Source organism: Scyliorhinus canicula, chromosome 10 (genome assembly GCF_902713615.1).
Source record: "Scyliorhinus canicula chromosome 10, sScyCan1.1, whole genome shotgun sequence".
Classification (NCBI taxonomy): Eukaryota; Metazoa; Chordata; class Chondrichthyes; order Carcharhiniformes; family Scyliorhinidae; genus Scyliorhinus; species Scyliorhinus canicula.
In genome coordinates this window covers 187,010,108-187,036,152 of record NC_052155.1, presented here as the reverse complement: position 1 = coordinate 187,036,152, position 26,045 = coordinate 187,010,108, and the positions used below count along the sequence as shown (strand labels likewise).

Genomic DNA, 26,045 nt, shown 5'->3' with positions numbered 1-26,045 from the left:
GATGAACTAATTTACAAATACCAGCTGTGAGACAACAGAGGATTTCCCCAATGGCATTTCAAATGAATCTGAATGTCAAAATGGGGAATTCATTGATTTCAACAGCTCCTGGATGATGCTCTGACATGCTGCCACTGTGGTCAAGTTTGGCTGGATGCCATCATACAGAATACAGGACACCAATATGAACACAATGGCTGAATGATCCGGCTACTGATCCTGCCAGAGCTCCTGGGCAGAGTCCCGGTGAGGTCCCTTAATTGAAATACCAGTGACTGCACTTTTACCAGTAAGGGCTCATCTCAACTACATGATTGATGAGCCGAGGGATCCTGGATATACCCAGAACAGGGATAATGATGCCATACGCTCACCTAACTAGTACCCCGTAAACCCTTAAAGAATTTACCGAAAGGGTCAAGGTTCCAAAACACAGGCCAGCTTTGATCACTTGTTCTTAGAGCTATACTTGCACTCTGGTTGAAGCTATGGCAGATGTGCACTGGAAGGGCTAGGGTTTTTTGGCAAAAAAGTTGCCAATTGCACAAGTTAGGATATAGGCAGCAGAGTTTTTGATGATCTGAAGTTTACAGAAGGTGTGCATTATTTAAGCGCATATCAAATAAGCAATGACCTTGCCTCAAAGTCAATCTCAGAATAAACACCATCTGCAAAATATGTAATCATATACTGCATGAGCATCCAGTTTCTTCATGGATTCTCCTGAAAACAGTGCTCAACTATTTACTTTTCTGGTTTAGGGTCCAAATAAAGCACTTGTGCATTTATCAGAACAGTGAATTTTATGATCATGTTTGCCTCAGCTGTTGTATTGCTAATGATAGGGCAACAGCATTCAAGACAAATCTCACAAAGGCATTTAATAACATTCCATGAGTCTCTGGTACTGTTATGTGCAGATCTTTCTTCTGAAGCTTTCAACTTGGCCATGTTTGCTCAGACCTGTGCACAGTGGTTCTAGAATTCCGCAGCAAGAGGCTGCTGCTGTCACTAAAACTGCCGCAGCAATGGTACAGGGAAGGAGTCTGTGCCAGTCAGTGATGTGTATTGAGGTGGACGTGAGTCAACACAGAAAGATAGGATGTGTTTACGTTTTTTTGTCAAAGCAGCATGTATACATGTGCAAAGGTCAACCCTGAGATTAGACTGTCTCTTCATACCCAAATAAGAAAATCACTTGTTCATAGTTTGAAAGACACCAACTGATTGATTATAAGTCAGCCACACTATTTAATTCAGTTGTAAATATACTAATTTGAAGACAGGTTGGGGCATGGGATGCCACATTTTCAGACTACTACATTATTTGGTCCAATAACATTCATAAGTAGTGGTTACTCTGTTTTTTGCACCAAAGGATGCACCACAACATACAACACATGCACAATCATCGACTTGGGACAACTCCATCCAGAACACAGACAAACTTTAACATTGGGTGTTTCCACCTACATTAATCTATTACGAATTGACAGCTGTACATAACAGCAGTGACTATGTATACACAAATATTTACAGTTCTTGTACAAATACACAGGGTAGGAGAGTTCTAAAAGGTGCCATCACAAGGCTGTACATAAAATACTGTATAAACAAAACTATTTACAATAATTTGAAAACTTAGCTGCAACTACACAATTGCTATGAATTCCCTTCACTATGTATATGTCTCCACAATTAAAATTAGATTATTTAAAAACTGGAATGCCAAGATACATGTGTAAATGACTAACCCACCCCTTTTCCCAGGCAATGTTTGGTTTGGAATATACTCCATCACTGATGATTGACTGGAAGATTTTTCCACAGGTCCACAGATCTACATTTGAGAGAATTAGATGCCGAGGTTTCCAATATCTGTGATGTTAGAGAGGACAACCCTGAATAGAATAAATCCAATAGCCATTACAGATTGAAACACAGCTGGTTCAATGATGGATTAGAAAGGGTTTACTTTTTTTGTTAAAAAATTACTCCCCACCACTTTTAACAGAAAGATGGATGATTACTGTAAGTGAGTGAAATTCTATTCAGATTCAATCAACACTAACCATCCCTCTTACTGGTCATCACAAATGTGTGTCTGAGGCCTTGAAATGTCAATATGTAGGTGTCTGTAGTCCATCCCCTTCCACACCAGGAAAGGGGTGGGAGGCATTTCAAACCTTTCACTGCCTCACATAAGCAGCAAGTAATTCACATTTTAAAAAAAAGTCACAGCTACAAAGACACTGGTCTTTCCAACAAATTACATCTTATTGGCCGGCAAGGGACAACACAACTTTGCTTCATCCATTTCCAGTCACTAGAACACATGGCTTACTCCACTGAACTGACAGAATAAGCAGAGGAAGAGGCAGACTGGGCTGATTGCAGTGTTTTCTCCATTAACAGGGAGCACGGTGTCACGGGCACAGCTCGAGTTACTTACCACCATCTCGGTCCGTTTATAGCACTTCAAATTCCTGTTCAAGTTTGCCTTATCCTCAAAGTCAATGCAGACTAACTGGTACTGATGTGAGCTCAGTGCAAATAAGTTAGGACTCTCCTAGGCGGCTGTTCTGTAGACAGCCATTTATCACCCTTGCAATATGGAATACTTCAGGAACTGTAATATTTGTGTTATTGCTTTGATTCTTTTCTGTCAGATGCACTGGAGTATGCCACTTGACCAGTGTTCTTTGATGGTTTAAAACAATATAGATTTGTTGTATTCTCCCTTAAGTGCTACATTTAGAGCTACAAAGTGCTCCATTTACTTAAACTGCATTTAGCAACGCATTAACAACGCACAAACCAGTTGATGTTAAATTCTAAGTTAATACAGATGCTTAAATTCTGCCCAGCTCGTGGTTTTCTTGTTGGGAAATTAAAAGTAGCAAGCAGCATGCACAAAGACCATGCATTGTCAAGATATTGAACAAACAAATGCAAAACAGCAATAAATAACTCTCAAAGCCCATTTAAAAGCTGAAGACTAAAAAAAAAGGATATTTCACCATACTAAGTTGAGTCACAAACTGTTAACCTGCAAGGACAACAGTCAGATTAGGTTAAAATTATTAAATAACTTGACAGCAGCTAGTCTGACTGGAGGTACACAACAACCCCTCCTTGGGGTTCCGCTGAATATTCACACAAATGGTTTTCTCACAGAGAGGTAGCTGTAGAACATTATTCTTCAAGTTCATGTTGTTCTCTTTTGACATTTCCAGCTCATTCAGCAGATCAGCCACTTGGTCAGAATAAGATTTGCTGCAGCCCGAGGGGGAGGCTTGCTCCATTATATTGCTGGAGGCGATGCACATTTTCCAGGCTGATTTCTCCTGCAGTCGGAGTGCTGAAGTCGGCTCAATGATGTATCTGCTACCATTGCCAACATGCAACTGTGAACCCAGGCAGAGGCTTATCAGCTTCAAGCTCTCCATTAAATCCTCCGCAGCTTTGGATGACTGGGAAGAGTTACCCTGGGTTGCACAGCTGCGAGTTGTTGTTCCCGTGTTGCTGGTGCTCCCACCGGAGTTGTTCGAAGGGCTGCTCCCGCCTTTGTTACCATCGCTTGGACTGCTCTTGTCAAGGCCAGAGTTACCATCACTTGGTTTGCCCTGCCCACTGCCATCTCCTTCGCTTCCCGGTGGCCCCTCACCACTGTCACGGCGATGCCAGGAGTAAGTGAATCCTCCATCTTTATCGAGAAGTCTACGGCTTTCTGAATCATCGTCACTGGTTTCAGAGCTGCTGCAGCTTGAACCTCGCCCTTGATTTTTCCGTTTGTGGTACCGCTTGTGCACCGTGTTCGGAGAAGCTATGTTCATCTTTAGTCGACTGAGTTTAGGGGGAAGGTTTTCATCCATGTCAAAGTCATCATCTGACTCCCCCTCCTCAAAGATCTGATTGAGGACAGGAGCACTCTTCCTGGTCGTTAGCCGGTTCGTTATAGATGGTTTACGTCGCAAAACTACTTGAGTGGGGAGAGGAACTGCTTTTTTGTCATCTTCATCATCCTCCTCATCCTCCTCCACCCTGAACAGACATGTCCTATTGCTTGCTCCAGTCTTTCCGGCTGACCCAACAGTCAATGTCTCTTCTTTCTTTGCAGGCTCGCCAGATTTCATTCGGTGCCCATTAATAATGGACTCTGCAGTGCGGGCTGGTGAACAAACAGGAATAGACACAGGATGCATGATGGGCGATGCTGTGATGTCTTCAATATCTTTCGGCACATCAAGCTTTGTAGGCCAAGACTGCCTAGATACAAACAAAATGAAAAAAAGAGAAAACAAAAAGTTTAAGTCACCCATTTTGTTCATTTCCTTCCAGACTTTAAAAGTATTGAAATTAAATTTCTAATTACATTTCAGCAAGATATTAATACAGAATATCATGTTTAATATTAGACATCCTAACTTACTCAATGATGAGAAAATCATTTAAATCTCAACTCCATCTCTTGTGGTGATAACAGATGAAGCTGGTCAAACAATGGGTGAAATCTAACGGCCGTGCCCGACTCGGGATGTGACACGGTCAGTAAATTGCACGAGAGGCATTTCACGAGATTCGTCCGGCTCGCTTTGCCTCGCAAGGTGGATCTCGCAAGACGTCGTGATCTGGACGCCAGCCAAAATGAGCAAGATCCAACTTTGCATATTTAAGTGTGCAGCAAAGTTCACTTGGATATGCACTCGCTGGAGTTACCCAAGGCGCGGGATCTAGCCCCCACACCTCGGAGACCCTGAGCAAGGGCCGATTAGTATAGTCAGCAAGGGATGTCCCATCGACAGTGTAGAAAGTCTTGCTTACTATACTAATCGGCCCTTGCTGAGGCCCCGAAATGAAGTAGAGTCCCGTTTGATAGCGGGGTCATTCTCGATGCTGCTGGTGCCAGGAAATACCGGCTAAACTCACTTGACACGGGACTGTTTCATTTCTGTTAAATCCCGCCCATAGTGATTGAAATTGTTGACATAATTATATTTAACTGGCTGTTGCCCCAACTAGATGACCAGCGTCCTGGTACCAGGTAGTACATTTCTGAATTGGTCTTTACACAATTGATGAGTGTAAACCCACCGGAGAAAACACTGGCATGCTGCGTCTGTGGGAAATAAGATCATCTTCAGCACCAACAAGCACATGCGTTGGCTGAACGCTCACAAATACCGCCTCACACGCTCACAAATACCGCCTCACACGCTCACAAATACCGCCTCACACGCTCACAAATACCGCCTCACACGCTCACAAATACCGCCTCACACGCTCACAAATACCGCCTCACACGCTCACAAATACCGCCTCACACGCTCACAAATACCGCCTCACACGCTCACAAATACCGCCTCACACGCTCACAAATACCGCCTCACACGCTCACAAATACCGCCTCACACGCTCACAAATACCGCCTCACACGCTCACAAATACCGCCTCACACGCTCACAAATACCGCCTCACACGCTCACAAATACCGCCTCACACGCTCACAAATACCGCCTCACACACTCACAAATACCGCCTCACACACTCACAAATACCGCCTCACACACTCACAAATACCGCCTCACACTCACAAATACCGCCTCACACACTCACAAATACCGCCTCACACACTCACAAATACCGCCTCACACACTCACAAATACCGCCTCACACACTCACAAATACCGCCTCACACACTCACAAATACCGCCTCACACACTCACAAATACCGCCTCACACACTCACAAATACCGCCTCACACACTCACAAATACCGCCTCACACACTCACAAATACCGCCTCACACACTCAACAGTTGCCAGAAATCACTATTTGTGAAAGGGAAGCTGGTGAGAAGCTGGACAGCCAGGGGTTCAATCATCTAGTCTCAATCTGGAGAATTGGGTCATTATAGAATTTACAGTGCAGAAGGAGGCCATTTGGCCCATCGAGTCTGCACTAGCCCTTGGAAAGATGACCCCACTTTAAACCACCCCCCCCCCCCGTAACCCAGTAACCCCACCCAACCCAACCTTTTTGGACACCAAGGGCAATTTATTGTGGCCAATCCACCTAACCTGCACATCTTTGGACTGTGGGAGGAAACCGGAACACCCGGAGGAAACCCACGCAGACACGGGGAGAACGTACAGACTCCACACAGACAGTGACCCAAGCCGGGAATCGAACCTGGGACCCTGGCGCTGTGAAGCAACAGTGATAACCACTGTGCTACGGTTTTCAATGTGATTTCCTACCCGGTAGGGTCTGCACAGTGTAGAAGCATAGACTAACTGCACAGGTTTGAGGGACATCATGTCACAATTTGACATTCGTCATACAAAGACGTGCAATAGGTTGTTTTGGAGATATATAGAGATAGATGCAATTTGACAGGATGTTTCTTCTATACAAGATCAATTAGAGTACTGTGTGCAGTATTGGGCTCCAAGTTACAGGAAGTATTTTAATGCTTCAGAGAGCAAGAGCGAGAGCTACATTCCAAACCTCTTGTGATAAAACAGGGTGGCATGGTAGCACAGTGGTTAGCATTGTTGCGTCACAGCACCAGGGTCCCAGGTTCGATTCCCGGCATGGGTCACTGTCTGTGCGGAGTCTGCACGTTCTCCTAGTGTCTGCGTGGGTTTCCTCCGGGTGCTCCAGTTTCCTCCCAGAGTCTAAAAAGACGTGCAGCTTTGGTAGATTGGCCATGATAAATTGCCCCTAGTGTCCAAAAAGGTTAGGTGGGGTTACTGGATTTCAGGGATAGGATGGAGGTGTGGGCTTAGGTAGGGTGCTCTTTCCAAGGGCCGGTGCAGACTCGATGGGCCAAATGGCCTCCTTCTGCACTGTAAATTCTATTATTCTATGAAAAGCTAGAATTCCACTGATTTTTCCTCTTTTTAACCTAACTGTCCAGCCAACCTGTAGCCAAAAGCCACTCTGCTGACACTATGCTCAATTCAAGATTTAACTTTTCTATTTGTTTATTTTACTCTAAGATGATCATTTTCATATATTAGTTTCCATCCCATGGGATATAACATTTGATGGTGAAACCCATGATGCAGGCTGTCCTCTAGGAGAGTTTCAACAGGCCAGCATACCAACGCTTTGAGAAATTCTTAAACAAACGTACGTCTCTGGCCTCTAGGCTTTAGCATTGTGGTTCTCCAGCCTTTATTTGGCATCAATTGGCAATTGTGTTTTTAACCATGGAATGACAAAACGACAATGACTAGATTTGTTGCTTTACCAGCTCAGTTAACTTGCTTTGCACAATTCAAGAAACACACAAATCCCTGTCCATCAGATTTTGTTTTGTGCACCGCATCACGTTTTGATCATCACAAGGAACAGCCTCTATTTTAAAGGCCTACTAATGCGACTCTAAGGAAAGCACAGGTCCTGTGCAGCACCCAGGCACACACACCACTTACCGTGGCTGAGTACAACCCATCCACAAAAACCACATGACTGGAGTGCCTGGGAGACATAAGCCAAGCTGAGTGTCTGGTGACCAAATCCCAATTTGAATTGGAGAACTATTAGGCCCATTCTTCCTGCCTTCTCATTGCAAAGCACACCTGTCCTTTGCCCCAGTCCCCCATTCACCGAAACCCATCACAACAGCAACTCACCCATCAGGTCAGCAAGGACAATGGTCCCATACCGAAAAAAAGGAAAATTAGCAGTGCCTCCTTGCACCCTAAACCCAGAGAATAAAAACAAAACCCTTTCAAGAAAGGAAACTGTATTTTAGTTTTTAAAATACAGCCTCAGAACATCCCAAAGTCCTTCACTGCCACAGGACATTTTGCTCAGTTTCTGTGCAATTCTTGAGCAACTGAGGTGGTGCAGTGGTTAGCTCTGCTGCCTCAGCGCCAGGGACCCGGGTTTCATTCCAGCCTCGGGTGACTGTCTGTGCAGAGTCTGCACGTTCTCCCAGTGTCTGTGTGGGTTTCCTCCAGATGCTCTGGTTTCCTCCCACAGTCCAAAGATGTGCAGGTTAGGTGGATTGACCATGCTAAATTGCTCCTTAGTGCCAAAAGACTAGGTGGGGTTACTGGGATATGGTCGGGGCATGGGCCAAGGTAGGGTATTCTTTCCAAGGTTTTGTGCAGACTTGATGGGCCGAAAGGCCTCTTCTGCACTGTAGAGATTTTATGATTCTAACAACTCCAAAATTAATTAACTTTTGCACAAGATCCCAGTGGCAGTGATATTGTCACCGGACTAGTTATCCAAAGACTCAGGGCAATAATCTGGGGATACGGGTTCAAATCCTACCACAGCAGATGAAGACATTTGAATCCAATAAAAATCTGGAATTAAAGGTCTAATGATGACCATGATACTATCGCTGATCATTGTAAAACCCATCTGGTTCACAAACATCCTTTAGGGAAGGAAATCTGCCATCCTTACCTGGTCTGGCCTACATGTGACTCCAGACCCACAGCAATGTGGTTGACTCTAAAATACCCTCTGAAATGACCGAGTGAGTCACTCAGTTCAAGGGCAATTAGGGATGGACAACAAATGTTGGCTCACCCAGTGACGCCCACATCCAATGATTTAAAAAAATTGAAAGACTGGTTTATTAGTTTTGGTGGCATCGATCAACAAATAGATGTCGGCCAAGATTCTGGAGGATCTCCCTGGACCTCGTTGACTTATTTTACTTTTCCATGAATAAGGCAGGCAGAGTTGCAGTTTAATATCTCATCTGAAAGATAGAGCCTCTTGCAATCCTTCAGTACTACTCTAAATAGTCAAACTTGGTTGTATAAACAAGTCCTGTCTGGGGTTTGACCCCATTTAGGAGGCGAGAGATATCCCTGAACGAATCAGACACTTAATCAAACATTTCACCCAGTCCACAGTCAAATCTTAGTATATTCCTCCCTCAAGCACTCTATATTCAAATTCATACATCCAGCTCAATTTAGCTTTAAAAAAAAAAAACCACTTTGTTGAAGCAAGGAGTTTAGAATTATACCCTGGTTATTTCTGCTAATTGTTTAATCTCAGATACCTGTATTTGCAGGAAAGTGGATTAGAAGAGCAGCTCATTCAAGACTCTAAAAGCAGGGAGATAGCTCAAGGAGAAAAGGATTCCTCAGGTGAAAACTGATTACTCAAACTTTCTTCCCCTGTGAATCCAGTGACCCTACAGTAGAAAAGTTTCTTTAGTTCTTACAAAGAAGCTCCTTACACTAAACTAAGCCCAGAAATATGAAAACGTTGTTCCAAACACCTCTGTGTAATGACTGGGTCCACTAGAATTAAACACATCAGATATAGGAATATAGACCATCTGCAGTCCATCGGATCTGTCCCACTGTTTTAGGACAGGCTACCAAGCTTACCACAAGGGTAGCCAGAGAAGGTGGTTTCACCAGGACTGCCAACACCCTTGGATGGAATTTATTACACACACATTGCGGGCACATTGTGAGGGTATTTAATCAAAAGATTAACATTGTGTAAAGCAAAACGCTTTCATTAAATACCTTCAATAAAACACAGCAAATATAATCTGATGCAGAATTTGGATAACTGATTATTGCAATACCACAGGCGTTCCTGTGTCTGTGCGGGATTTCACATCAGTTTCTTGCAGCATTGTTGATAAACTAGGTATAAAATTGGTTCCTGCAGCCCAGTGAGAAAGACAGGTCCAGCAACACAAGCATAGCATATTTGGAGCTGGTTTAGCTCAGTGGGCTAGAGAGATGGTTTGTGATGCAGAACAAGGCCAGCAGTGCGGGTTCAATTCCCGTACCAGCTTAACCCGAACAGGCGCCGGAATGTGGTGACTAGGACACAACTTCATACTTGTGACAATAAAAGGTCATTATTATTAAATGGTACAGCAGTTATCATGGGGGATTTTAATCTACATGTCGATTGGTTTAACCAGATCGGTCAAGGCAGCCTTGAGGAGGACTTATGGAATGTATCCGTGATACTTTCCTAGAACAGTATGTAATGGAACCTACGAGGGAACAAGCGGTCCTAGATCTTGTCCTGTGTAATGAGACAGGATTGATTCATGATCTCATAGGGATCCTCTCGGAAGGAGCGATCACAATATGGTGGAATTTAAAATACAGATGGAGGGTGAGAAGGTAAAATCAAATACTCATGTTTTGTGCTTAAACAAAGGAGATTACAATGGGATGAGAGAAGAACTAGCCAAGGTAGAATGGGAGCAAAGACTTTATGGTGGAACAGTTGAGGAACAGTGGAGAACCTTCCAAGCGATTTCTCACAGTGCTCAGCAAAGGTTTATACCAACAAAAAGGAAGGACGGTAGAAAGAGGGAAAATCGACCATGGATATCTAAGGAAATAAAGGGAGAGTATCAAATTAAAGGAAAAAGCATACAAAGTGGCAAAGATTAGTGGGAGACTAGAGGACTGGGAAATCTTTAGGGGGCAACAGAAAGCTACTAAAAAAGCTATAAAGAAGTGTAAGATAGATTATGAGAGTAAACATGCTCAGAATATAAAAACAGATAGTAAAAGTTTCTACAAATATATAAAACAAAAAAAGAGTGGCAAAGCTAAATATTGGTCCTTTAGAGGATGAGAAGGGAGTTTTAATAATGGGAGATGAGGAAATGGCTGAGGAACTGAACAGGTTTTTTGGGTCGGTCTTCACAGTGGAAGACACAAATAACATGCCCGTGACTGATAGAAATGAGGCTATGACAGGTGAGGACCTTGAGAGGATTATTATCACTAAGGAGGTAGTGATAGGCAAGCTAATGGGGCTAAAGGTAGACAAGTCCCCTGGCACTAATGGAATGCATCCCAGAGTGCTAAAAGAGATGGCTAGGGAAATTGCAAATGCACTAGTGATAATTTACCAAAATTCACTAGACTCTGGGGTGGTCCCGGCGGATTGGAAATTAGCAAACATGACACCACTGTTTAAAAAAGGAGGTAGGCAGAAAGTGGGTAATTATAGGCCAGTTAGCTTAACTTCGGTAGTAGGGAAGATGCTGGAATCTATCATCAAGGAAGAAATTGCGAGGCATCTGGATAGAAATTGTCCCATTGGGCAGACGCAGCATGGGTTCGTAAAGGGCAGGTCATGCCTAACTAATTTAGTGGAATTTTTTGAGGACATTACCAGTGCAGTAGATAACGGGGAGCCGATGGATGTGGTATATCTGGATTTCCAGAAAGCCTTTGACAAGGTGCCACACAAAAGGTTGCTGCATAAGATAAAGATGCATGGCATTAAGGGTAAAGTAGTAGCATGGATAGAGGATTGGTTAATTAATAGAAAGCATAGAGTGGGGATTAATGGGTGTTTCTCTGGTTGGCAATCAATCAGCAGCTAGGGATCAGTGTTGGGCCCACAATTATTCACAATTTACATAGATGATTTGGAGTTGGGGACCAAGGGCAATGTGTCCAAGTTTGCAGATGACACTAAGATGAGTGGTAAAGCAAAAAGTGCAGAGGATGACTGGAAGTCTGCAGAGGGATTTGGATAGGTTAAGTGAATGGGCTAGGGTCTAGCAGATGGAATACAATGTTGACAAAGGTTATCCATTTTGGTAGAAATAACAGCAAACGTGATTATTATTTAAATGATAAAATATTAAAACATGCTGCTGTGCAGCGAGACCTGTGTGTGCTAGTGCACGAGTCGCAAAAAGTTGGTTTACAGGTGCAACAGGTGATTAAGAAGGCAAATGGAATTTTGTCCTTCATTGCTAGAGGGATGGAGTTTAAGACTAGGGAGGTTATGCTGCAATTGTATAAGGTATTAGTGAGGCCACACCTGGAGCATTGTGTTCAGTTTCGGTCTCCTTACTTGAGAAAGGACGTACTGGCACTGGAGGGTGTGCAGGGGAGATTCACTAGGTTAATCCCAGAGCTGAAGGGGTTGGATTACGAGGAGAGGTTGAGTAGACTGGGACTGTACTTGTTAGAATTTAGAAGGATGAGGAGGGATCTTATAGAAACATATAAAATTCAGGAAGGGAATAGATAGGATAGATGCGGGCAGGTTGTTTCCACTGGCGGGTGAAAGCAGCACTAGGGGGCATAGCCTCAAAATAAGAGGAAGTAGATTTAGGACTGAGTTTAGGAGGAACTTCTTCACCCAAAGGGTTATGAATCTATGGAATTCCTTGCCCAGTGAAGCACTAGAGGCTCCTTCATTAAATGTTTTTAAGATAAAGATAGATAGTTTTTTGAAGAATAAAGGGATTAAGGGTTATGGTGTTCGGGCCGGAAAGCAGAGCTGAGTCCACAAAAGATCAGCCATGATCTCATTGAATGGCGGAGCAGGCTCGAGGGGCCAGATGACCTACTCTTGCTCCTAGTTCTTATGTTCTAATGTTAGAGCCCAAAATTAAGACATTTCTGTTTGAAAGTGTGTCTGGACATCTCGAACATCTCATGTTACACATCATTCTACAGTCCTTACCTGAACTGAGCTTTGATATGGCTTGGACTGGGAGATCGGTTCCGGACTTCTTTTTCCTGTTTTTCCTTCAAGATCCTCTCAGCCAGCAAAAAGTAAGTGGCAGTGATGTGATTGTACTTGTTAGTTTCCAGGGCCCTTCGAAAATAAACAGAAACGTATTTGTTAACAACAAAACATTTGGTGCACATTGTTTGTGACAAACAAATTTACAAAAAGCTGCTACTTATTTGGAATTCCCTTCAAGCAATAACCATAATATATCAATTCTACAGATGCTATGTTGATAGTTACCTATTTATATAGATTTTATCCTATTTGCATACAGACTAGCACAACTCGCACGTAATCCATCAAATTTGAACAACACTACTGCATCATGAATTCATGGTTGTAGCCAAACCCAACAAACTGCAACCAAAACTGTAGCATATTTTGCACTAACAATGCTGCACATGAACAAAATCTCTCTCTCCTCCAGCTATTAAATGTACTAGAGAAAAGCCCCAACCCCCAAAGGGAGAGTTTTTATTACAGGTTTGTGTGAACTTAATCAAGGAATAGGTAAGCCTTACAGGCGAATCTCCCATGAGGTTCTACACACTAAGTCAGATAATAGGATTGTTATGCCATGTCCTGCAGAATGAGTGATTCCCCCCAGGTGGAGGTATCCTGAAGGTAACAAAACCTAACTGTTGTTAATTAAACATAATGCAAGATTAATCAGAGTTTAATCATGGTCCTCATTGAAAAAGCTGGAAATTTCTATTTCATGCGGAAGGTCAATGGTGCCCAACATGAACTCCTTTCTCTTTTCTAAAGAGAGCTCTCCAAATGTAATAAAGTGATGGAGAAAATATGGACTAAATGTAATGTTTTTACATAGCACATATATCTGTGCGCCTGTATTCTCATGTCCTAGACATCACAATCACATTGTTACAAATGCATAATAACCCTAAAAGATGACTTCCGGTGGCCTGGCACCACTAGGATGCTACCTGAACCCAACAAGCACATTAAATTGCAAAGATTCCTGATGGAATAACTAAGCTCAATAATTTTAATCTTCACAAGAACATAAGAATGAAGAGTAGTCCATTCAGCTCCACCATTCGAAAATAACTTGGCTGATCTAATTCTGGCCTCAACTCCACTTTCCGATGTGCTCCACATAGCCCTCGACTCCCTTGTTGGTCAAAAATCAAAGTTAGCCTTGAACATATTCAATGACCCAGCCTCCACTGCTCTCTGGGGAAAAGAACGTCATAGACTAATGACCCAGAGGAAAAAATTCTCATCTTAATCTTAAATGGTAGACTCCTACTTTTTAAACTGCACCCCCTAGTTCTGAACTTCCTCACGAAGAGAAAAATCCTTTCAGAATCCACCCAGTGATGCCCCCCTAGGGTCTTGTGTTTTATCATCATCTCTCATTCTTCTAAACTCTAATGGGTAGAGGCCAAATCTGTCCAAACTTTCCCCATAAACTGACCTCTTCATCTCAGGAATTAGTCGCGTGAACCGTCTATAATGCAATTATACCCTTTGTTAAGCAAGGAGACCAAACAGCAAACACTATTTCAGATGGGGCCTCATTACAGTCCGGTACAACTAGAGCAACACTTTCTATTTAAATACTCAATTCCCCTTGCAATAAACAACAACATTCCATTTACTGCCCGAATCACTTGCTGTGGGTTTCCTCAGGGTGCTCCGGTTTCCTCCCATAGTCCAAAGACGTGCAGGTTAGGCGGATTGGTCATGATAAATTGCCCTCAGTATCCAAAAAAAGGTAAGATGGGGTTATTGCGTTATGGGGATAGGGTGGAAGTGAGGGCTTAAGTGGGTCGATGCAGACTCGATGGGCCGAATGGCCTCCTTCTGCACTGTATGCTCTATGTATCTATGTTCCCGCATGTTGCATTGTTTGATTCATGTACCAGGACACCCAATTCCCTCTGTACTGTAGAGTTCTGTAAATTCTCTCTCATTTATAACAGACCGCTTTTCTATTTTTCCTGCCAAAATGGTCAAGTTGACATTATCTCACATTACTCTCTCTGCCAAGTTTTTTGCCCACTCATAAACGCTTATTGTCCTCTTGACAACTTACTTTCCTGTCTTTGTCATAAGCAAATTTAGCTACCATACATTTGTCCCTTCTGTTATATAGATTGTCGAGGCCCCAACCTTGATCCCTGTTGCACAACACTAGTTACAGTTTGCCAATCTGAAAAATGACTCATTTACCCCTACTCTCTGCTTCCTGCTAGCTAACTAATCCTCCATCCCTGTAATGTTTTGACCCCTGTTTTCACCTTTGATGTGGCACCTTATCAAATGTTTTTTGGAAAACCAAGTACACATGTACAGGTTTCCCTTTTATCCATGTTCACAGAATAGAATCATAGAATCCCTACAATGCAGAAGGAGGCCATTCGGCCCTTGGAAAGATCACCCTACTGAAGTCCACACATCCACCCTATCCCTGTAACCCAGTAACCCCACCTAACCTTTTGGACACTAAGGGGCCATTTAGCATGGCCAATCCACCTAACCTGCACATCTTTGGTCTGTGGGAGGAAACTGGAACACCCAGAGGAAATCCACGCAGACACGGGGAGAAAATGCAAATTCCACACAGTCACCCGAGGCCAGAATTGAACCTGGCTCCCTGGAGATGTGATGCAGAAGTGCTAACCACTGTGTCATTGTGCCACCCTTGTTGCTCATGTAATGTTGCTCTTTATTTTCTCAAAGAACTTTAATAAAATAGTCAAACATAACTTTGCTTTCACAAAACCACGGTGACTCTGCCTGATCTTATGATTTTCTAAATACCCCATTTCCTCTTTAACAATTCCCCTTTGACAAATGTTAGGCTAACTGGCCTGTAGTTTCCTGCTGTCTCCCTCCTTTCTCGAATAAAGGTGACACATCTGCAATTGTTGAGTTCAATGGGATCCTTCCAGAATCTAGGGAATTTTGGAAGATCACAGCTAATGGATCTATCTCTGCAGCCAGTTCTTTCAGAACTGAGGATGAAAGTCATCCTGGTCCAGTTGATTTGGCAGACGTTAGTTCTTAGTTTTCCCAGTAACTTTTCTGTAGTGATTGTAATTATTTTAAGTTCTTTCCTGCCTTCAACCTCTTGATTTTTAACTATTCTTGTTATTTTTTGTGTCTTCTACAGTGACAGATAGACACAAAATACAGTCAGTGCTTCAGCCATCTCCTTATTTCCCATTTTAATTCCCCAGTCTAACCCACTAAGGTACAAATGCACATTTTAGTTACTCTTTTCCTTTTTAAATATTTGCAGAAAATCTTACAGTCTATTTTAATACTCCTAGCTAGCTTTCCCTCAGTCTAATTTCTCCTTCACTTTTACAGTTGTTCTTTGCTGGTTTCTAAGAGCTGTCCAATCTTCTGACCTACCAATAATTTTTGCAGTATTGTACTTTTTCCCCAATTTAATACTATCCTTAACGTCCTTAGTTAACCATAGATGGTGCGTCTGTTTCTTTTGCTAAAAGTTATGAAATATCTCCTTAATTAAATGTCTGCCACTGTCCCTGTATTGCCGTCTCTTTTAATCTATTTTCCCAGTTCACTTTAGCCAACTCTTTTTCATACCCTTGTAATTTCCTTCAAGTTTAAGATACTGGATTTAAATCCGTACTTATTGCTGTCAAACCGAATGTGAAATTCTGTCATATTAAAATCACTGTTACAAAGAGGCTCCTTTATTATGACTTCTACCTTCAAGGGACAGCTTCACTCTAGCAGAATTAAGCTATAACATAATATATAGACAGGTTAGGTGAATGGGCAAAAACTTGGCAGATGGACTATAATGTAGGAAAATGTGAAGTTTTTTTGGTAGGAAGAATAAAGGAGCTGAATATTATTTAAATGGAGAAAACTGAAAAACAAAACAGAAAACTGCAGCAGAGGGTTTTGGGGGTCCTATTGCATAAATAACAAAAAGCTGGCATGCAAGTTCAGCAGGTAATTGGGAAGGCAAATGGAATGTTGGCCTTTATTTCAAAGAGAATGGAGTTTAAAAATAGGGAAGTCCTGAAAAAACTATTTTATACCACACCTGGAATAGTGTGAACAGTTAAGGAAAAATATACTGGCATTGGAGGCAGTCCAGAGGAGGTTCACTAGGTTGATCCCGGGAATGGAGGGATTTTGAGGTTAAGCAGATTGGGCCGTACTCATTGGAGTTTAGAAGAGTGAGGTGATCTTATTGAGACATATAGGATTTTCAGGGTGTTTGACAGAGTAGATTCGGAGAGGTTGATTCCCCCTGTGGGAGAGTCTAGGACCAGAGCCCATAATCTCACAGTAAGGAGTCACTCATTTAAGTCAGAGATGAGGAGAAATTTCTTCTCTCAAGAGGGTAGCAAATCTGTGAAATTCTTTACCGCAGATAGCTGTATAGGCTGGGTCATTAAGTATGTTCAAGGCTGATATAAACAGATTTTTAATCTGTAAGAGAATGAAGGGTATGGGGTTAAGGCAAGAAAGTGAAATTGAGGATAATAATTTCAGATCAGCCATGATCTCACTGAATGGCAGAACAGACTCGATGGGCCAAATGGCCTATTGCTTCTACTATTATAAAACTGCTAGGAACCCCCTCATCATGTCGTGAGAAATGTTAGAAACTACCATTATTTTTCATTTATTTCCGTGCAACTGTTGCATTTGAAACAGAACCAACTCTGACGTTTGGCTAAGTGGGGGAGCAAGCAAATATCTCTGCAAACTAATTTGCCCTCCACATCTCAGTCATGAATAAGCTGACCTATTCATTAAGTCAGCTTTTCTGAAAATATGAAGCGAGTTAAAAATAAGGATATTCGATGGAGGCCATCAACTTTTTAAACTGTAGATGTGAAAGTTGATCGCAGTTTTAGAAAGTTGAAGTTTTACTGATTATATTTTGTGGCTCCATGCTCTATCCTAGCTTTATTTTCTCATCTCTACTCGGTGGTGAATACTTTAAATAAGGTTTATGGTGGTGTAAGTTTTAATCTGCTCTCCCACAATATTTCATACGTACCTCAAAGAACATTGTGATATACTCCATTTAAGTACATTTTTGTTGTGGCTGCATTTCAATAGCCTTTAATCTTGTTAAATAGGTTGTTTTCAGAAAAAAATACACAACTCAGAAACTGATGTTGTGAGATATAAATGTTAAACTCATCAATGCCAGAAATTAAACTGTGTATGTATCGTAAATGATGTGTAAATGATACCCTCCAGAAAACAAAGCCAGTATTGGCCAAGACTTGCATTTTGTTCACCAGGCTTCCTCTGCACTTACTCAATAATGGTTTCTCGGTCTGCTATTTCACCAAGCACCATGCGCTGGATAATGCCATTGTGCTCCTCCTCTGAGAGGTTCTTGTAAGAGACAAGAGGGATGTTGCACTTGGTGGCAGGTGAGGGGTCAATTCCTAGTAGCCAGGGGTGGTCCTCAATCTCTTCCAATGAGGCTCTTCGCTTTGGATCTCTCTGCAGCATCCGATTAATAAGACTGTTGGAAAGTCATCAAATTAAACAGTTCAGAAACTTTGCCTTCAATTACTTAAATGAAACAATGGAAATACCCAAACATTGAGCAGCAGCACAGTAGTTGGAACGACTGAAAATGGAACTAAATGTGAGAAATGCTCAGAAAAACCCCCTTTGTGGAATTAACACAGAAGACAGGCCAAACCGGGATAGTAAAATTAAACTTGATGGAGCAGCGGGACAAAAAGTTTGATAAGCCTAGAGCTTTTTAAAATGGTAAACTTGATGTTCCTGTTGTGCAGATTAAACACAGGAATACCACGGTACAGAAAATACAAAATTTTCAGACATCTTAAAAATTGAATTTTCTAACAAAATTAATTCTGACGAGGACAGAACATCAGAGAAAGTGTCGAGGCCTGTCATTTTTGGAATTAGAGGAAATATTTAATGTATATAAAAGGCTGCTTTTAAAAATGCATTATTGGGAAGAGAACCCTCAAAAGAGTTGGAACTTCCTCATTTCCTGTCCTCATTCGAATGTAGAGAACAGATGAAAAACTGACGTAATAAAAACACATTGGTGCAATGCAATTTTGAATATTACTCGTGCTTTAAAACGATCTTGCTTCAGTTTAGCCACTATTCAAATATTAATAGCAAAGTGACAGGCAGATTGAAACATTTTAAATAACTTCCTCTTTACTCCTTTACCAATTTAACCTTCCATTTTGCTTTGCACACTATTTGGCCCATTTCTTTAAGTAAGTTATTAAGGCTTGAACTTAAAATGCCCGTTTTCCTTTCCACTTGCTCTCTCCCAAGGTGGATGGCTGGCTATTCGTACTGATGTTCAAACTTTACACTCACTACTGACAAAATAAACATTGCACTTGAGCCGAATCAAAGTTTCTCTCAGTGCTGGGAATCAGGCAAAAAAAAAGGGAACTGCAAGGAAGGGCAAGGACAGTGGTCTGTGTGTACAGAATGTGGAAATCATCTCCCACATCTTCACTCCAGGCATCTTTAAATTAGCCTCCAGCCCACCTTCAGAATGGCTGCCCACTTTAGAGATTCTGCATAAAATGGATAGATCTGTTCAAACCCGTCTGAGAGCCAAGGTCCTTTAGGCAAGTAGGACATAAAGTTTAAGAGTTACCATGAGTCACATCTAATTGGCATCTGAGTCTCATTTTGTCATAAATGACCATCTTTGAACTTTAATGCAGCTTATATTACAGCTCTTCCAAATACAGAATCTTATTGTTAAATATATTTACATCACTTAGAAATAGAGATGAATGTTGTTTCCACTTACTCCTTGCATTCTTTGGAGACGCGGGATGGTACTGTATATCTGCAGTCCATTATCATGGTCAGTGTCTCGCTGTCATTTGCTTCTTGAAATGGAGGTTGGCCACAAACCAACATGAACAGTATAACTCCCAGGCTCCAGATATCTGAAAAAAAGAGCCAGGGGTGGAAATCCTTAAAATGGAATTATACAATGGTCAGCATAGAATGAAACCATTTAGCATACCGTATCTGTGCCAGCTCTCTGAAAGAGCAACTTGGGTTAGTCCCTCTCACTGCCCCTTTCCCTGGAGCCCTGCAAATTTTCTCTCTTCAGTTATTTATCCAATTCACTTTTGATAACCACGATAGAATCTGCCTCCACACACTGCAAAAGGTTTTGCTGTTATAGGTCGCCGTTATTTCAATCACCTTACATCAGTGTTCTCTGGTGCTCGACTCTTCCGCCAATCAGTTCCTCCCCATCACTCTGTTTAGACCCCTCGTGATTTTGAATACCGCAATCAAACCTCCACCCACTCTTCTCTTTTCTAAAGAGAACAATCTCGGCAACGCCCATCTCTCCATGTAACTGAAGTCCTTCATTCCTGGAACCATTCATGTAAACATTTTGTGCAATCTCCCTAAAGCTTCCTCAAGTGTGGTGCCTAGAATTGGACACAATACTTCAGTTGAGGCCAAACGAGTGTTTTGTAAGGTTAGTTATAACATCTGGGCTTTTGCCCTTTTTTTATGTCTCTATTTATAAAGCCCAAGGTCTGTATGCCTTTTTAACCACCATCTAAACCTGCCCGGCCACATTCAATAATTTTGTAGATACTCCCAGGTCTTTCCCCCCTGCAACAGTTTTAGAATTATACCCTTTATTTTATATTGTCTGTTCTGGTTCTTTCCATCGAAATATATCACTTCACACTTCTCTGAATTAAATTTCATCTGCTACCTGTCCACCCATTCCTCCAGCCTCTTTGTGTCCTCTTGAAGTCCATCACTATCCTCCTCACAATGTTTCCAGGTTTTGTGTCAAATGCGAATTTAAATTGAGCCCTGCATGCCCACATCTAGGTTATCAATATATAATTCCGAAAAGTACTTGTTCTAACATTGACTCCCAGGAAACCCAAAACAGCAGCCACTCACCACTATTCTGTTTCCGGTCACGCAGCCAAATTGCATGCATGCTGCCAATCTCTTATATTCCAACGGTTTTAACTTTGCTAGCAAGCCTGTTATGTGGCACTTTTATGAATTGCATTTCATCAACAAAAAACTAAAATAGTCTGCATGATGCAAAACTATGAATGTACATTTAGAAAACAAGTTCTGACAGATGTTTTGGTTCGCTTGTCAAAATTTAAAATTCTACACTTTAATTTGTGTAATATTTGCTTTAATACACATACCAGTATTATACCATTCTAATTGCAAACATTGTGAAGTTGCTCTAACAGTAATCATCACTGTTCCGAATTGGAAAATAAATTTCTGACAGAGGCGTGTTGAAATTTAAGGGCAGAGACAAATTAGCTCAGAAAATAAGCTCCCCACTCGTGGTAGACCCATAAGCATCGGTACTTCAAGATAGTTCAAAACCACACACTCCACATAAAAATCAAATTTGAAAAAATAAAATCTGCAACATAACTCTATTGTTGCAGCCATTCAAGTGGATACAGTATGAGAATTTGGACCACTGCCCATGCTAGCTAGCTCTCTTTTCCCTCTCAGGCTTTGATTTCAAGGTTCAAGTTATCTAATTCCCTCAAGTCGATTAGTGTTGCAACTCATTGTAGTGATTGGTGGTATTCGTAAATAATCATTATTCCCCTGTAATTTCCAGGAGAAAGAAAATGAAGGGGTTGCATAGGGAGAATGCAGTGACTGTATAAAGGACCGTACTGATCAACCTTCCCTCACTTGCAAGAACAAGAAATGATCAAGAGCTATCATGCTGCAGTAGAATGTTTAGCCTGCTTTCAGGAATGGCTGGATGAGACCCTTCAGCAAATGCCCAGAGCTCCAAAGCCATATTAATGCATCTCGAAATAGTAAATTTCAGGATATTATGGACATAATTACACCTAAAGCCATCCATTCAGAACCTTTAGATGTTAAAAACGAATAATGAAATATATTATTTTGAGGGGGATTGTGAGGAGTACGTTAATACGTAGTGAATAAGTTCCACTCACCCGTCACGCCTGGTCTTAGCTAGCACAACAGTATTGATTTTAAATGCCTCATCCTCATCAACAAAACCTTCCATAGTTGTGCCACCCAACATTGAAATGCATACACCACTTAGCACAAAATGATCAGGAGCCACCCAAGATTGCTCAAATTCCTTCATTCAGTCAGTTTCATGGCACTTGTCAATTTACAAATGGTAGCTTTGAAAAATAAGCAATTTCTTTCACTTGCTCGGTTTTCTGCTGATCACTTGTGCCCACTGGTACTTTGCTATATTTTGGAATCATTCGCATGTAGTAGTGAATTAGTTACTCAAATTGGTAACTTCATAGACATTTGCTTATTTCAGACAGTCAATCATTACATTTTACCCAGGGTACACGTGATGTCTGAAGTGAGGTGCATGAGAGATGCCTCTGAAAACAATAGACTCAGATTTAATTAGAACAGATCTCATGCTGTCCACAGGAAACCCAAATTAAACATCTATTTGACATTGATAATGCCTTAGTACTGGTTTAGTTGAATGAAACCAACTAAAATCCCTCTAATATTCTATAACATTAAAGGTTTTATCGAAAGCACTGGGATCAGCTGTATACTTAAGCTGCTGATCCCTGTAAAAGCAAAGAAGAAATCTCTTTAAATCAGACTGTCAGCTTAAATAGGCAGTAATGCCATCCTAACTGGTAAAGACATCCCTTCTTCAATGCAGGCAGCTTTTGGTATTAGAGGCAATTGAAACTTATCTACTACTAATTACTCATTTCAGGATCTGTAAGGCTGGTCAGTTAATAAATAGCATTCTCACTTCCCAATCAGAAAGTTGTGGGTTGAATCCTTACTATAAACCCAAACATAGAATCTGTTACATTGGTGTTGGGAGTGCTGTACTGTTGAAGGTGCCATCTCAAATGAGATGCTAAATTCCATCTGGTTGCTCGGGTGGACATAAAAATGCCAGAGTGGCCTGGCCAACATTTCTCTGTAAACTGTCTGCCACAATGATCAACTGAACAACTGCGCTTCAAAATATTGCTTCAGAATTTTGGAACATTGCAAGGGCACAAAGCTCTAAACAAATGACATGTTTGTATTTAACAGAGACAGTGGGGCAATCTATTATGTTGCCCACCGAGCTGGAAACTGACAGGATTGTATTAGCTTCCCAGTTTACATCTCCAGTTGCCACCACTTCACCCCTAACTGGTTTCATCTCCTATTGACTTCAATGGAAAGCAAAATCAACAGGCTGTAAAACTCACAGGAACTAGAAATACAAGCCCTTCAAGCCTTTTCCTCCAATATCATGACGGAGGGAGGCTGGGCGGAGGGAGGCTGGGCGGAGGGAGGCTGGGCGGAGGGAGGCTGGGCGGAGGGAGGATGGGCGGAGGGCAGGGCACCAGGTTAAAGTCCAACAGGTTTATTTGAAATCACAAGCTTTCGGAGCGCTGCTCCTTCATTAGGTGAAGTCAAATAAATATAATTTAAAATTTAAATAAAATTAAAAATTAAATTAATATTCAAACACTCTGCTCCCACTGCCTTTTGAGGAAGAGTTTTAGAAGTTCACGAGCCTCAGAAAAAAATCTCGTCTGTCTTGAATGAGCGACCTGTTGCCTTTTAAAAATGTTCCCCTAGTTCAAGATTCTCTGACAAGAGGAAACATCAGTTTTATATCTACCCTATCAACGCCCCTCAGGATCCTAAGGTTTGGATCAAATCGCCTCTTACTCTACTAAACTCTAGCGGATACAAACCTAATCTGTCTTACCTTTCCTTGTAAAACAACCTGCCCATTTCTGGTATTAATCCAGTAAAACATGTCTGAAGGAGACGAATACTGTAGACAATACTCACAGATGTGGTCTCACCAATGTTCCGTTCAACTGAAACACAACTTTCCTACCTTTGTAATAAATTCCCCCAACAATAAATGATTACATTCTATTAGCTTTCCTAATTACTTGCTGTACCTGTATACCAGCCTTTTGTTATACATGCACAAGGCCACCCAGATCCCTCTGCACCTCCAAGCTCTGCAATCTCTTACCAATTAGATAAATAAGCTTTTTTATTCTTCCAGCCAAAATAGACAATTTCACATTCACCACATTATACTCCATTTGCCAGATTTTTTGCTCATTTAATCTATGCCCTTTTGTAGCCTCCTTATGCCCTCTTCACAATTTACTATACTACCTATCTTTGTGCCATCAGCAAATTTAGCAATCATACTGTCAGTTCTTTCAATCCCTTTATCCAAGTCATTTGTATAAATTTTGAAAATTTTAGGACCCAGCACTGATCCCTGTGACACACCACTCGTCACATCCTGTCAACTAGAAAAGATTCACTTATACCTACTCTCCTTCCTGTAGCTGGCAAGGCCAGCCTTGACTGTCCATCCCAATACAACTGAGTGGCTTGCTGGGCAATTTCAGAGGGCAGTTAAGGGTCAGCTACATTGCTGTGGGTCTAGAGTCACATAAAGGCCAGACTAGGCAAGGACAACAGATTTCATTCCCTAAAGGACATTAGTAACCCAATGGGTCGTGATAATGGTTGAACCACGTCATAAATGCTCCTTCCGTAGCCATCAAGTCTTGGGGTGGGAATTGAACCTGGAGCTTCTGGGGTGCTTTCTACTAAGCCCCAATACCCTAGGATCCAGTGAATTGCCATACACAATGAGGTTTGACTGCTAAGAACGTAGCTTGATTCAAGTACAGACCAATGGGATGAAAATCTGCTCAGTCAGTAGTTTGCACAGCCCAATGAGCTTTGCAGTTTAAAATTTAGTTCCTGGTGTTAACTGACACTAACTGCAAATCTGACTCAAGAAAAGCACAGAATAATTAAACTTATGATTTTTTAAGTTAAAGGGCTCAGGCACGTTATTGGGACAGAGTAAATGGAGCTATACTCTGCCCATGTTAAAATTGACCTGCAAGTGTATAATGCTGACAATTTAGCTTACAAGCTTAAAAAGACACTAATGTACCTGATATTAAAAATTGAGCACTGTATACCAAAATATGAACTGATCAATTTATCGACATGCAAAATTTTGAAAAATATTTTCAGAATGTTAGATAACCAGTTATGTAGGTTGTATTCTGTATTCTCTCCTCAGATACGTAGTCAGGAACACCCATGGCAATTTAACAAGTTAGAACAGCCATGCACCACAAGAACAGACTCATGCTAACTGTAGCTAACCCACCTCTAATAACAAAACATGTAGTACATTCCAACCACACCTCTAACAATACCTCAAACAGGGTATTTTGCAACAGGGAAATTAAAGTTACACCATGTGGAACTCCCATTCTGGAGACGGTGGCTCTTCCACATATGTAAGCTAATTACTCAGTTTTGTAATTCACTATTTGACACCAACAGCTCCTTTGAGTGCTTTCAAAAAATAGTTTTACCAAAATTCACTGCCCATAGTCCGCATTTTTTTAATGCTCCTGATTAATGCCAGACTCCAGCAAGTGCCTTCCCAGTTTCAATACTGTTTTGACAGTAGAGGACAGCAGAATAAATTGAGTTCTAAACTGAAGTCTACACATGCACTACCACCAGGTATTACCAAATGTCAATCAGTACTATTATTCTCTTACTTTTAGTGTCCAATAGCCACATTGGTTGAGCTCAGCTAATTCAACAGAGTAGTGATAAAGAAGCATTTGCTATGAAGTAACCAAATAACTTGTTTTAGTAATTAAAGCTGTAGCCTTCCAATCTGTCTCGTTCAACTATTCACTGAAGAAATAGTCAGTTAAATAACAAATGATTGCATCTGCGTTCCTATGTACAGTGGAACTGTGGATTTCACTGCTACAAAAAATATTCGCACACTAGCTATCTGTGGCTAAAAGCTGGCTAATTAGGTGCCTGATTAAGTAATTTAAAAAAGGTAACACACCAACACTGGGTGTTTATCTCAATACTAATTCACAGGCTGTATACATGTGCCCTTTAACCTTTTGTGTATTTGAAAAATGATAACAGAAAGAAAAAGAGGATGTTTTATGATCATTGTGGGTTCCTTGGTTACCAAATGGTAGTAGATATGTTAAGTAAATATACAAGTAAACGTATTCGCCAAAGCAACACCTATGGCTAGTTAGCAATATCTGTAGGGACAACATTGTTTCAATCCTCTACGTAATTACCGTGCAGCAATTAATTTATTTGCACCTTTGTAATAGAACAGTTGTACAACTGGACACATTGTGGTCTCAAAAAGGCTGCAAAGAAACTGAAGAGAGAAATTAGTTGTATTCAACACCAAAAACACAAGCGCTTTCAAAAATTAGTTTTACCAAAATTTACTGGCCCTAGTCCACATCTTTTATTTATGCTCCCGATTGATGCCAGACTCCAGGTAAAGGGCTTTCTTGGAGGACAGCTGGTTTATTTACTAAGCAAACACATGTAGAAAAATCGGAAGAAGGATATTATGTGGATAGGTTTTGAAATACCCTAAATTTCAGGTCCACTCAGCCTATTCTCACAGATGCAACAGTTGCATCAGAAACACAG

The 26,045-nt window shown here is 41.4% G+C and overlaps 1 protein-coding gene across 4 annotated transcripts in view; it reads right to left on the bottom strand.

Moving 5' to 3' along the window:
* Nucleotides 1-1,227: 1,227 nt before the first annotated feature.
* snrka (SNF related kinase a) overlaps nt 1,228-26,045 on the bottom strand; it is a 50,756-nt gene continuing 25,938 nt past the window's right edge. For 2 of the 4 annotated variants that reach the window (XM_038810345.1, XM_038810344.1), the window contains exons 2-5: nt 19,306-19,447; nt 17,797-18,009; nt 12,456-12,590; nt 1,228-4,269 (exon numbers count right to left, since the gene is read on the bottom strand). In XM_038810345.1, coding sequence (XP_038666273.1) covers nt 3,084-4,269; nt 12,456-12,590; nt 17,797-18,009; nt 19,306-19,447 — 1,676 coding nt within the window. In that variant the 3' untranslated portion in view covers nt 1,228-3,083. The remainder of the gene's footprint in view (nt 4,270-12,455; nt 12,591-17,796; nt 18,010-19,305; nt 19,448-26,045) is intronic. The other 2 variants (XM_038810342.1, XM_038810343.1) reach the window with 1 other exon arrangement.